Source organism: Chenopodium quinoa, unplaced genomic scaffold (genome assembly GCF_001683475.1).
Source record: "Chenopodium quinoa cultivar QQ74 unplaced genomic scaffold, ASM168347v1, whole genome shotgun sequence".
Lineage (NCBI taxonomy): Eukaryota > Viridiplantae > Streptophyta > Magnoliopsida > Caryophyllales > Amaranthaceae > Chenopodium > Chenopodium quinoa.
In genome coordinates, this window is record NW_018744124.1 from 327,183 (window position 1) to 341,585 (window position 14,403).

The 14,403-nt window shown below is 30.9% G+C and overlaps 1 protein-coding gene across 1 annotated transcript; it reads left to right on the forward strand.

The window, feature by feature from the left end:
- The first annotated feature begins 2,891 nt into the window (after positions 1 to 2,891).
- LOC110692644 (zinc finger protein ZAT10-like) lies at positions 2,892 to 4,224 on the forward strand. Its single transcript, XM_021869676.1, has one exon. It carries the CDS (start codon positions 3,273 to 3,275, stop codon positions 3,987 to 3,989), a length of 717 nt encoding a protein of 238 aa, XP_021725368.1. The 5' UTR covers positions 2,892 to 3,272; the 3' UTR covers positions 3,990 to 4,224.
- The last annotated feature ends 10,179 nt before the right edge of the window (positions 4,225 to 14,403 follow it).

Consider the following 14,403-nt stretch of genomic DNA (forward strand, 5'->3'; position numbering starts at 1 on the left):
CTTACATAGAAGAATTGAAATCTGACTAGGAGATTGATTTTAACTAACTTGATATACACATAAGATATTGTTACACTTTGATATCTATTAAAAATGACATATGACTTTCAATTAGAGGATAAAATTTAATTTAGTTTTTAAATACATAAAAAGAAAAAACTATAATTAATTTAGTTAATTATATTATAAAGAATATAGAACTATAGAAGCCAATATGGTTGTATGGATGTATTTAGACTCATCAAGATCTACAATAATGTACATTTGCCTAACTTAAGAGTATATTTTTTTTTGACATTTCTTTCGAGGAAGAAACCTACACTATCAAAATAGTAAGAACAAATAAGTCCCTATTGAAGATGTTGCATCATGCTTAATTGGACTATAGTGACCAAGTTCAACAAATTTTTCGATGATTCGATCATCTGTCTGATAGATGTGATTAAAGTAGATAGTGTGGGATGAAAATATGAGATAAATATACTCGTTTTTTTTTTCAAATTTGTGCAAATTGAAATAGCATTATTGGGGTCTATTCTCTTCAGCTTATTTTTTAATTCAGTTCAATTAAGTTCAGTTCAGTTCCTAATTTCCTTCTCTCATAAAATATTCAGTGCAGTTCAATTCAACTCAGTTCAGTAAATCGGAACAAACCCTTAGTTTTGAAGCTATTGTCAACCAAAAACATGAATTAGGTAAAGAGTTAATCTTATTGGTTTGTAGAATCTATTTCTCAGTGTTATTTGTTTCTAGTTTTTTTTGTTTTTGAAACCCAAATAATTAATAAAAATAAAATAAAGTTTTCATTTTTTTTTACTGTCAGTTTACTAAATTGTCATGGTTTCAACATGTTTGCCTAACTAGTGATTTATTATATGACACATATATAACATCATATGACTTTCGAAAAAAAAACCTACAGTATTACCGAACATACCATAAATTATCTTGTTTTAGGTAGGGACTTTTAGGTATGACTTAAAACCAGGTTAAATTAATTGTCCAGACATAGGTCAATCCAGTTAGACATAAGTTCTAAAAAAAAAGAAAAAAAAAAAAGAGGTAAGACATAAATTTATTTGGCTTTCATTAACATTGCATTCTTGTCTTAAAAAAACCCAAAGAGAACCTCATATCTTTCTTATTCTACCAATCCCAAATTCCAAAATCAAATCTAAAGTTAAACATCACAAATCAAGTTAATATTAGATCCAAATTTATGGCATAACTTAATATCTACCTCATATCAATCTCATATACCAATTATCTAAAATTTAATTGTCACCAAGATCCCATCCCTAATCTTGATTATTACAATAAAAGGATTTGATTTTGTTAAACGTAATTTCAATTACTATTAGTAAGATCAACAAATCTTGATTACTTAATTAGTTATTACAATAAGGATTTGGGTCGTATGTAAATCATGCTTTAATAATTTATTTTTAACAAAATTGATAGGAGTAGAAGGCATCACATAAAAATATGGGACCACTTATTTGCGTCGCACATAGATACAAAGTATCGGACTATGTTTATCGTATATCAAGCTATATTCAACTTTTTAACGTAATAAAATTAAAATAATGGAAAAGTAATTAAATAGTTAGGCAATAACTCGGTACTCTTAAAAATGTGGCGTACTTGAGTGAAGTTGATACTAGGATCCAATTCAATATTTCCCAAGATTATCTTTACATACGCTTACTTGGTCATGTATATGAATCTCTATTAAAGTATGTATTGATTTAATAATATCCATAAATTATAAAGATAAAGACGAACATGTTATTTATGCCAAAAATTAATACTAAAACACGATCCAATTTCCCCGAAACTAAAATATAGAGTGGACTGTACTAGTAGTGGTATTATTTTATAATTCTTTATCCCATTTGTTAATATACATCATATGATTTAATTGTCTTTAACATTTCTACATGAAATCAATAAACTATGACTATATTCCCTCAAAAAAAAAAAAAAACTATGACTATAATATTTTGACTATTATATAATGAGGAAATTTGATTATGTAATCAACGTAATATTGACTAGTCTCGTACACATGAATATCAACTTAAGTAATTAATTTTAATTTGCTAAGTATTCTGTAGTTTTAGGTAAATCCGTATATGTGTGAGGTTGATCAATATCAGATTTTAATGTTGACATCCTCTAATTGAGGGTTCTATTGAACAATAAATTGGACAAGTATATATGAGTATCAACAGTAACTATTCAACGCAAAGTATTCCATATATTTATTGTTTGATTTTTGTTGACTAATTGCAAGTTGCACATAATCTTTGAAACGAGTAAGCTGCACATTTAGGAATCCAATTACAAACATGTAGGTATAGGTGTGTAACTATATTTACATTTTTTTTTAATAGTAAATAACTATATTTACATAAATATGGTAGTTTCAGATCTAAAACATTTAGTACTTCTGTACTTCGTTTTTATTATCTCTATTTCTCAATAGACGCACAAGTTTGACTAACACTTGTTATTCAACTAATTACTTTTATTTAAAAAAAATAATTAACATTAACACAACAATAACAATCAAATTTATACTACCTCCTCCGGATCGTATTATATGCAACTATAGAATTTTTTATGTCTCACAAATAATACCCCAAATTTGCATATAATACAATTCGAAGGTAATATAATAATACAATTCGAAGGTAATATAATAATACAATTCAGTGATAGTAATATTTTTATAAATATTACTCGTAATTAACAGTAAAAAGTTAAAATGATACTTGACTATACACCTCATTATGACAATAGAAAGATACTTAAAAATTTAATGCAAATCAAAAAGATATACGCAAGGTATACATACGTAGTAAATCCGATATACAAGTATATAAAATAAAATCCAAAAGGATTATATTATGGAGTAGGAAAAAATTAAAGAAAACATAAAAATAGTGTGTAAAAGTGGGTATTTGACCTGGAAAAAGTCCAAAATTTGCCTGATCTACTTAGCCACCACCTCTCTTTCCCCACTCCTCTACTACTCTCTCTTAGTTGACCGACTTCACTTCTCTTCTCCAACAACTCATTTCCTTTCCTTTCCCCCTTTTCCCAAATTACTATATATATATTCCCTTGCTTTCCCCTACTTCCCCACCACAACATTATTTACCTACAACACACCACAACACAACACAAACTCATTTCATTCTCTCACTCTTTCTCTTCACTTCCACCAAATTCATTTCAATCTCTCCTTCTCTCTTGGTTGTTCATATATGGCTCTTGAGGCGCTCAACTCGTCCAATTCACCGATGAAATCCGATGAGAATCTCATGATGACCAAGAAGAAGCGGTCCAAGCGGCCTCGCCTCGACTCCCCGCCTTCCGAGGAGGAGTACCTCGCTCTCTGCCTTGTCATGCTCGCTCGCGGCGCCACATCCAAAGAAAAGGAACAATACCAACACCAACAACAACAAAGGGTGACGTACAAGTGTGGAGTATGTGACAAGGAGTTTCTTTCTTACCAAGCTTTAGGCGGTCATAAAGCCAGTCACCGGAAACCGGCTGTCGTAGACGGTTTACATACCACAATAGCAACCACTGCAACCGCTACCTCGTCTTCCTCCACCTCTACCGGCGGTGGTAAATCGCACGTGTGCACGATTTGTAACAAGTCTTTTCCTAGTGGTCAAGCCTTAGGTGGTCACAAAAGGTGTCACTATGAAGGTGGGATTAGTAATAATAATAATAAAAGTGTTTCGGCCACCGCTATTATAACCGCTACCGCCGCTGCGAACTCCACCGTGTCTGACGGCGCCGCCGCAACATCCACCGTGACACATAGTCGTGTCGATTTCGATTTGAATTTACCGGCGTTTCCTGATAATCATTTGACCGTTGACTTTGATGGTGTTATCAAACAAGCTTGCTTTGATCAAGAGGTTGAAAGTCCACATCCATCTAAGAAGCCTCGCCCTTTTAGTCTTCATTGATTTATTAATTACTTCAAAAAATACTTTTTTTTTTTTTGGGTATTTCTTGTAAATAATAGAGAGGTTGATTCTTGTCATTATGATTATAATTATTATTGTTGTTACAAAATTATTATTGGGTGAAATATTTATTAATAAATTTTAGTAGTAGAAATTACATATTGATTTGATTTATTACCATGTAATTAAGAAATTTTTTGTACATATTATATATGCAGTGCAATATTGTTCATTACGACTATAAATCAATAAGATCACAATCGTTTTAATACATAGAGTATATTTGAACTAGCTATCAAGCTTTTAGTGTTGTTTCAATACTTTAACCAGCTAAGACAGTTGGCAAGCAATCTTGATATGCATTTACGTATAATAGTTGATTAGTCGATTATAGTCGGCATTAGAATAATTTAGGTTAATAATGGAGAATGGATGTATGTGGGCTGGAATAGAGTAACAAAAGGTAACCGCCTATGTTTCCTTAGTTGCCCATGTGATTTGATTACCTCTAATTTAGTGATGATGTGTTAATGTGTTAAGGTTCTTTTAACTTAACGTGCACATGTTTGGCATGGTTTCAGATAGATAACAACTTTAAACACTTAGCTAACCTTTACTATCCTATTATCTTATTTAGTTTTTGTCAAATGTTATTTATTATAGTATTCATTCATTCAATCTGTATGTGTGGTCCAACATATTTTCCTTATTCCTTCCAATTTTCTCCATTTCTTAACCAACTATTGTATGCCAATTACAAAGCGACACCTCACCCTTTTTGAAGCTTCTTCTTATAATTTATTTATTTTTTATTTTGTTTTTTCGAAGGTGATAGAAAGTAATAACATGCCACCTGGGGTTTTCAAAACACGGCTCCAAGTTTTGTAGATATTATCTCTTTATTACTCCTTATTAGTCGGTTTATAATTATCTAATAGATTAAGTCAAATTTAATAAGATTGCACATGACTATGTTTTTCCTAGCTTTTATTTAGCATAACTATCCTATTGTCAAATTAGAACGTATATATGCAACATAAAAGTCAACATGTTATAAGTATTAAGAAATCGTGCTAATACAGGTTCTCAAAATTGCTTATTAGCTAGTGATCAATAGAAGTACTTCGTAATGTATTACTTCCTTTGTTCCTTAATACAGAAGTCGGCTCAAAAGGAGAGGTGCTCTAGTGGAGTACGTCAAATAGAGGAAATAGTCCCTTAAAGAGGAAAAACAGTGAGTGAGGTCATAGTTACATCCGTGTTAGCTAAGTTAGAGTATCCAAAGAATAAGGTGGTGTTAATTTAATTATTAGTTAAGTAATGAATCTCTTCACCTTCAAAGTCCAGTCTGTATATGTGTGCTAAGTGTGAATGCAGTGTGAATTGTGAATACTTGTATTTTTATAATTTGGGCAATATTAAGGTGGACAATTGACATTTATTGGAAGCATCTTATTAGCTTGTTGATCAATTACCTAGTTGACTAACCAATAACATTACCTACTATGAGAGATTACTATATTCGGAATAATTTTATATTTTGCATATTGTTAGTTATAATATTTCCATTAATAACCTCACAATTTATTATTAATTCTTTGTTTTAGCATTATTTTTTTCTATTTTTTTCCATCACTTAACACTAGCGTTGTAAGTGTTTATTTTCTCAACTGTTAAGTTTTATCCTCAAATTCTAAAGGTTTAGTCGTCTTGAGTGTAATTCTAGTCTAGTACTCTATAAGATAGATGATAGGACTTTCATTAGCCTCCCGACTACTATCGAAAATTATATATGAGATATAAAATATTCCAAAATTGCAAATAATAAAAATCGAAAGTAGTACTAAAAAATATGAAGTAGTACATAGCTCTAACTATACTCGAAAACAAGATATATTAAGGGTCCGTTCTCTTACGTTGAAATTCAGCTCAGTTCAGTTCAGTTCAATTCAGTTCAGTTCAATTCAGTTCAGTTCAGTTCAATTCAGTTCAGCTCCTAATTTCCATCTCTTATAAAATATTCATTTCATTTCAGTTCAGTTCAATTCAGCTGAGTTCAGTCAATGAGAATAGACCCTAAATTTTGCAATTAAGTTATCGTTTAAGGATCATATATATTTTCGAGCATTGTAGAAAAATGCTGGCCGACTCCCAAATTTGGATGGAGCTGAGATAACTAAATTTAAAATATCAAAAAGTTACTTTTACCATTTTAGGATTTAGGATCTAGATCATGATTTTTAATTGCATCCATGCAAATGATGTGATTGTGAATTTGTGATACGTTAGCGTGTAACATGTACTATATTTAATTTGTGTTTTACTTTTCCTAAAAATAAGCGAGACAATTTTAAATCTAGGTCATTAAAATAATTTATCTACGGAACCCAAAATATGACAAGTGTCAATCACCCATTGACTAATTAATTAAAAATACAAAAAAAAACATCTTTTAAAAAAAATCTACGCACAAAACATATTGTTGGTGAGTTGTGATTGAGTGTAGTGGAGAAGCAGGGTGAATAAACAGTACAGATAAGATTGACAAGGGTAACCAGCGAGTATTATGCTAAGGACAGGTGCCAAATCTTATTTGTATAAAAACTATATAATATAATAAAGCTTTTATTTATTTTGTGGATATATTTGTGACCTTATTTTATGGGGTTATGATGTGTAAGTGTAGCAAAGCTTAAGGCTTTGAGTAAACGACACATGTAAAGAGTTATTTTATAAAATTAAAATTAAGTGATGTGTTTTTATAAAATGATTAGTGGAGGAGAGACTGCAAGAGTATACTCGTAGTATTAATAAATTAATTAAGTAATTATCTTAAAAAAAAGTTTAGATTAAGGTTAAGGGTTTGCGTGTAGGTGATGATTAAAGAGGTGAGGGTTTGAGGAGAGTGTTGCTTCTAATTTTAGTTAGCTTTGGAGAGTGGAGTTCTACGGTTACGCGTTAGAGTGAACACTTGTTGCAAGGTATAGAAATCAAACTTTTTGAGGTAATGAATTACGTAAAAAGTTATGTTGGTAAGAAAATTGGTTAAAAAGGGTTAAAAAGTAATTAATTGATAGGGGATAAGTGTAGGGCTTGTGAAAAAAACCCGATAAATCGGAATTGAATATGAAAGTTGAAAAATTCGAACTAAAAATATTATTATAGGTAATTGAATTAAACTATTAGGTTTAGGATTGAATTTTTTGAATGTGTAAAAAATATGAAATGAAATTGTGGATAAACAAAGTAAGTAATTGAACATCACATAACATATATACATAAGATATATGAACTACATATTGAATGTTTATTTTAATTGCAAATGGGGAAAAGGTAATTCGTCGTTGCAACATAAGACAATTAGTTAAGAAAATACTAGTTATAGTAGATGTGTACATGTGTTACATGTGTATGTCCATAATTCCAACAAAGAATTTTTTAAGTAATAAATGAAATAATTTTAGTGTCAACCAGTGTCGTCGCTGGCCCAGGGCAGCCGGGGCAGTCGCCCAGGGCCCCGAAATCAAATTCGCTGTTTTAAGGAAAAATAGTTAAGCTACAAATATATATTTCCTTAAATGTTATACTAATAAATAAGCTAGCTTAGTGGTCAAAGCAAGTTGTTATAGTGGAATTTAATTGGCCTTGTATTTCAGCAAAACAGGGTTCAAGACCTAACAGTTTATCTTTTTGTTTCTTTTTTTACTTCTTTCTTTACTTTTAATCTATATTCTTCTTTTTATTTTAACCATTAGTTATTTTGTTTGGTTTTGTTTTTAATTTTTTTTTCCAGAGCATATAATTTTCATTATTTTTACTTGTTTTCTTTTTTGTATTTGTTTCAATCTTCCCTCTCATTTTTTTAATTTTTGAGTTTCATTTTATAGTCACCTTTACAAATTTTTTATTTACTACTCTCCCATTCTATAATATTGTACAAAATATTTTGAGGCACTTAAGAAGATGAAGGAAACATTTTAAAATATGTTAAATAAAGTGACATTTTAAAACACCAAAAATAGATTACATGCAGTATAATCTGAGACAAACAAGGTATAATATTTCTAATAAATCTTATGAAAAGCTAAGTATATTAATACTATTCATTTTGATTATTTCTAATGCTTATTAGTACATATATGATATTCCCAAGTCCCATCCGCATGATTTTCTTCTTGTTTTTTTTCCCCCTACTTCTTTAAAGTTTGTTTATTTTTGTTTACTTTTTTTTTGGGTTAGTGAATTTTATGCTACATAGATAAACATTTTATTTTAACTATAGTATATTCGCACTTTAAGTTAATACAGTACTATTATTTTTTTAAGTATAGTTTTACGGAAATTGAATGTATATTTAGTATATTGCGCACACCCAAATTTATAGGGGCCCCTAATTATTAGTTTGCCCTTAGGCCCCTAAAAACTCAGAAACGGCCCTGGTGTCAACATAGTTGCAAATTTGAAATAATCATTATGCAACAGAACTCAATATTCGAATAAGCAAGTATCAAACTATTCAAAAAAAAAAAAAAAAGGCAAGTACCAAAAGTTTTCGAAATACTTTGTATTTTAGAGCTAATAATAACAAGGCAACTTGAAATTAGAGGTATTAAAAACTGACCTGCAGAAAGACTTACGTGGACCTGATCCACAATAATGTTATTGTGGACCCGAGACTTATACACACGCAACTGACATTATATTGAACCTAGTGACCTTTAGTTTTTACATAGTAATAACCTTATTTTTAACATAGTAACCTTTATTAAAACTAGTATACCGTTGAATATTATTGTAAACTTAAAGTACAACGTTATGACCCTAAATTTAACATAATGATCTTTATTATTCATTTAACCAGTATATAAAATATTTCATTACAAAAATTAACCTCTTACAACCTATATATTACCAAAATAACATTTATTTCAACATAGAGACCTTTTTTCTATTATAGTGACCCTTTTTTTTGACAGGGTAAAGTTGTATCCCCTAATCAAAAATAATTACCTAAGTCCTCTAACTAAAGTAGATAGGGAAGTAGGGTCGAACTCCACAGGGAAACAAGTCTTTCTATTCCTAATTAACTAAAATAATCTAGATTATGAAGTAACCAATATGTGAATTTGAATGTAAAACTAAACTACGAAGATTAAGAATAAGGAGAGAATAATATATAAAAGGATTTAGGGCATAGGTTCACCAATAAATAATATTCCAGGGTAGATTATAATAATCATTCATCAATGCATACATTAATCAGATTATAAAGGGCTTTCGCTACGTATTATAATCACACAATTAATTTACCGGTATTAAATCTCATCTATCGAATCTCGACCTAACCATTTATAAATTAATCTGCCTATTGAAACTAGACCTAAACATCAATTCTCATCTGTCGAATCTCGAATCAATATTGTCAAACTCATGCATAAAAGATCAAGCCTAATCTAATCACAGAGCATTAAACTAATCAATAGAAAATTAATCTAGCATTAATAATCAACAACAATAAATTACCCCTTCATATTATTTATGGATCCCCACAAACCCTAGAATGAAAGCTACTCACACATAATAGAGGTTAAACTAATCAAAGCAATAAAACAAGTCATGGTGAAAGAAGTAAAATAAACAACTAAGATTAAGAGAAGAGAAAATAGTTACCAAACTAATCTGTATTAATGGAAATAATTAAGAACAAGAGTTGAGAGAAAAGTTAAGAGAGAGAAAAATCCTCAGTAGAGAGAGAAAGTCTAGGAAAAGAAGATCCTCAAAATTCCGTACAAAACTCGTATAAAAACGTTCCCTAAAACAAAAATTAAAACTAAACTAATCAGGTCCTATAGAAACACGCGCCCGATCGGGCGAAGGGCCGCCCGATCGGGCCCGCCTTTTACTTCGCGTTCCTTCTCAGCAACATCGCCCGATCGTGCTAGACGCTCGCACGATCGGGCGCGCTATAAGCATGCATAGCACCAACGCCGCGCCGCGCCTGATCGGGCGCAAGCTTGCCCGATCGGGCCCGGTCTTCTTCTTCGAGGCTCGGATTTTGATTGGGCTCAATTCTTCGGCCCAATCTAAGTTTCCTCATCGGGTCTTGATCAAACGATCCAATAGCCTCGGTGTCTCATACCGAGCCCTTAATCATCGGCTCTCACCGATCCTGGGCTTCAAAAGAGGTCGTGTCCTTCTAACTTCCGTAGTTGATCCATAAAGCCCGGGAAAATGCTCCAAGAGTGCAATTTCCTGTAAATACAACTAAAACTATGAAAACACTAGAAAACACAAATTAGTAATAAAAGTGGCTCGAAAGAGCCAAAAACACTACTAATAATGACCAAGGGACGGGGGTAAAATACTATATAAAATGGACATATCATTTTTACTAATAAAACAACCATAATTTACCTAATGTTTTTATTAGTGGTCCATAGTAAATTAGTGTGAATCAGGTCCATTTAAGAATTTATAACTGACCTGACTCAAAATTAATACGAAAAAAAAATCAAATGCAGATTTCGACTTGTATGTACAAAATATATTTAGTATGACTCAAATTTAAAATAGAATCAATTCCACTGATCCCAACTCGAACACTCGAATTGACACATCTAATTGAAAGTAATGGTTACCCAAATTAACTTTTTGACAAGTAACCAAACTCGAACTTGTACAACCCTAGATAAAGAGAGGCCCATTAAGACAATATGAAACAAATTGGATCGAGGCTCTAAGCCTCTAAGGTATAATGTGATTCACGTATGAGATTTAAGTTTGAGTCATGTTAAATCATTGTGTCTATACAAGTTGAAATCTTAATTGGTTAGATCTAATAATTCTAATATCTCTAACAGGAGTATTATTTAAGAATCAAATTAGGGAAGATTTAACTATTGATTTGCTATAAAATGTTTTCCATCAAAATAAACAAACCGACCCTAGATTTCGACCATTTGTTTTGCATAATTGGTTTTTAAGTTCCAATGGTTGTATTTCATTTATTTCTTTTGGTCAAAACAGGAACCACAAAAAGAAACTAATGGTGTGTTTGGATAGATGTTTTAAAACAGGTTGCAATGGAGGTAGAATTTATTTAAATTATTTTATTGTTAGGTTAAACAATTTAACCATGGAATCTCATACCAAAAGGCTTCTAACTCAACCTAATTCTCATAGAATCCCATATATACTCACCTTACCCCTAAGAGGTTGTTTGGGTAATGGGATGGATTGGTGTGGATCTCATGCTAGGGAGGAATGTATTCATACTAGTCTAAGCTTGTTTGACTTATTTTTGGAATGTCTTTTACAGTTCATTAAAGAAATGGATTGTGAGGGGTGATTTGAGTATAAGATTTTACTTTTTAGGGAATGGGGTGGAGTAGTAATCAACTAAGTATGATATTCCATACCTAAAACGCCTAACCAAATAATTAAATGGATGTAATGGACTCTAACACTATTCCAATTCATTTTTTGTTGGACCTTTTAGAACCGATTAGAATGGACTTAGAGTTCAAGTACAATTCATTGCATTAATGAACTATAGAAATCATTCCGACAATGAGACCAAAATTTTTACAGTAGATTATTATGAGATTTCCGTTCTTTTTAATACTCCTTAGCAGTACTTTTTTTTTGTACGGAAATTTACACCAATCCATTCCAATATGAGTAAGTATTAACGAACGCTTCTTCTCTCTCCTTCTCTTCTTCTCACTTCTAGGGGTTTCCAATTTTTTTTGGCCGTTTAGGCTGGAAATATTCTAATTTCTTTGAAAATTAGACCATTTCTGACCCCTTTCCCCTTATTTTTCATTAGTTTTGCAATTTAGATATCAATAAATCTACACTACTAGTGTAGATGTTCGTTCGTTTCCTTATAGTGGAGTCATTAGTTTTTGTTAGTTTAGTTGTTTGGGTTTGTTTAGGGTTTATTAAATCATATTATGCCTTATTATCAGTTTGTTGATAAAGAGTTGTTCGGAATTTCAACGATTGTCATATCTTCAAATGCGTTCAAGTGAATAAGATGAAAATCATCCTAACGCCTACAACAAACCGTTAGACCGTCTCTTCGAAAAGGTTGTATATTCTATCAATGTGTGCGAGAAATGTACCATATTGTAAGATCTATTCAAAAATCGTAGCTTGAAGAAAACCCTAATTTAATTTATATATTTGTTGATTTAGATTTCATTTGTAATAGTCGTATGACTTTCTATTAATCAACAAATTATTTTATGCACCTTTATTCTACAATTTATGTCCAATCAAACAAGCCTAACCCATTTGTTTACTTAATTGACCCATTATTTTTATGAGGCCCAATTTTCCTTTTTACCCTACAATAACTCTCTCCTATAAATACCCCATGAATCTCCAAAAATTTCTCACACAAAAAGGTTAGTCTTATTTTCATCCTCCTTTGTTTCATTATTTTGCTTAATGTTAATTTAATTGTTTTGGGTTTTGATTTTAGTATAAAGATTATATTAGTATCAAATTATATTTTGATGGTATAAAGATTATAAATTTCAGATTTTATTTATGTTATAAATTTTCATATTTTATGAATTATAAACCTAGGGTTTCAATTTATTGAAAATCATGATTTTAGGGTTTTTATGAACAATTGATTTAGGGCTTTTACAGTAACGATGTTTTGAAATTTTGGTGATTATAACTAATGATTAGTTTAACTTAATTCCAGATTATTTTGAACACTTAAATTCGTGTTTTAATTCGTTTATATTAATCCCATTTTAATCCCGATCAGTTTCTGAACTCATCCGATTTTGATGAAAAAGTAGTGTTTTTCATGTGGAAACAATGTTTTAAAAAATTCAGCCTCTAAATATGATTTTCGGACAGTTTTCGATTTTAACGAAGTTTTTTTTATACTTAAAATAATATCCTTGAGTTTTATTGATAAAATTAATTATGTTTAAAGTTAATTAAGCATAAATATATGTTTTTATTGAAGTTTTAAGTGCTAGAAATAGTTTCTAAGTATTACTTTTGATGTTTTATAAAGAGGGTTTAATCACCCATTAAAAGGGAGATTATTAGGAGTTTTTAAATAATTTTAAGATTTTTATTAAACTTTAAACTTGCTGTAATTTCACGTATAAGAGTGTATTTTAAGGTTTTTATGATGAAAATTTAAAGAACTACATATAAGCCTTTAATTTTAACTAAAGGGAAGGTTTTAAAGTGTTGTTTGATTTGTATTTTGAAGGTTTTAAAATAAGTTAGTATTGCTGTAAATTTGATTGATTGGGTATTGATTGAGATGTAATTGTTTGGATTAGGAGAGGAGTTTATTGAAGGTGATTTCTAGATAGTAAAGTGGCATACCAATTCGTTTATTCAAGGTACGTACGAGTTACGAAACCTTGCTTGTAGGTGCATGTTTAAGGACGGATCGAGAACTTAGTATCATGTATAGGGATGACTGGGTTAAATTGTTTGGTTATACATTGTGAATGTCATATGATGTGCACTATTTTATATTGCAAGTATTATTTGTGCTCTAATTATGCAAGGTCCGCTTAGAGGCAAAGGTATGCAATTGGTGTAAAGATTAATTTATTACTCATTCATGATTATTGAAATAGGATGAGTAAAGGAAGAATTCAAGTCTTATAAGACGAGGTTAAGGCTTTGGGGTGCCTTATGCACTCAAGGTGTTTATACACCGAGGTAGTAAAGGAATAAATAATAAGTGTTGTTTGTCACTAATAAATCAAGAATTGAAATTGGAAAGTTGTTTTACTTGATTGAATTGATATTGGATTGATTGTATTGTTTAATTTGCATATGAGTCATCACCAAGTCTAAACCTGTAAATCACGTAAAGCGCAAGATGCATGAGCAATAAAACTCTGGATTGGTGCACATCTAGAGTAATGACAATCAGGGGTTGGGGTACATGGGGTATTAGTCGTGTACTTTTATCGAGGCCGTCTGATCTACGAGTCTCCTATTTCAAATATTATTCTTTTAAAAATAGGAGTTAGGTGAGATCTCATACTAACTACGGTCACGGAGTCGCGTCCGTGGTCGTTGGATGTTTATTGATGTTTCCGAAAGGAGGCATGGGATTTTTCTTTTATTGATGTTCCAAATGGGACATGGGTTGGACAACCTTGTCTATTGCTAAATCCAATGTAATAAATAAATGAGTTAGTTAATATTAACCAGTGAAGTCTTAATAAATTTGATGGTTGAGTCATGTGCCGAGTCTATAATTTAATGATGCTTATGCTTGATTTTAGTAGCATGTTAGGTATTTTTTAATTTATTTCGCAGCTTGTATGTACTCAGCTTTGCTGATTGCGTGCTTTATATGTCTTTCTTTGGTCATGGCTTTCGCCTTTCAATGACCCTGTGACGATCCAATTTT

Excerpts from the sequence above, each read along its gene's own strand:
- LOC110692644 (XM_021869676.1), top strand. The coding sequence starts at position 3,273 with ATGGCTCTTGAGGCGCTCAACTCGTCCAATTCACCGATGAAATCCGAT.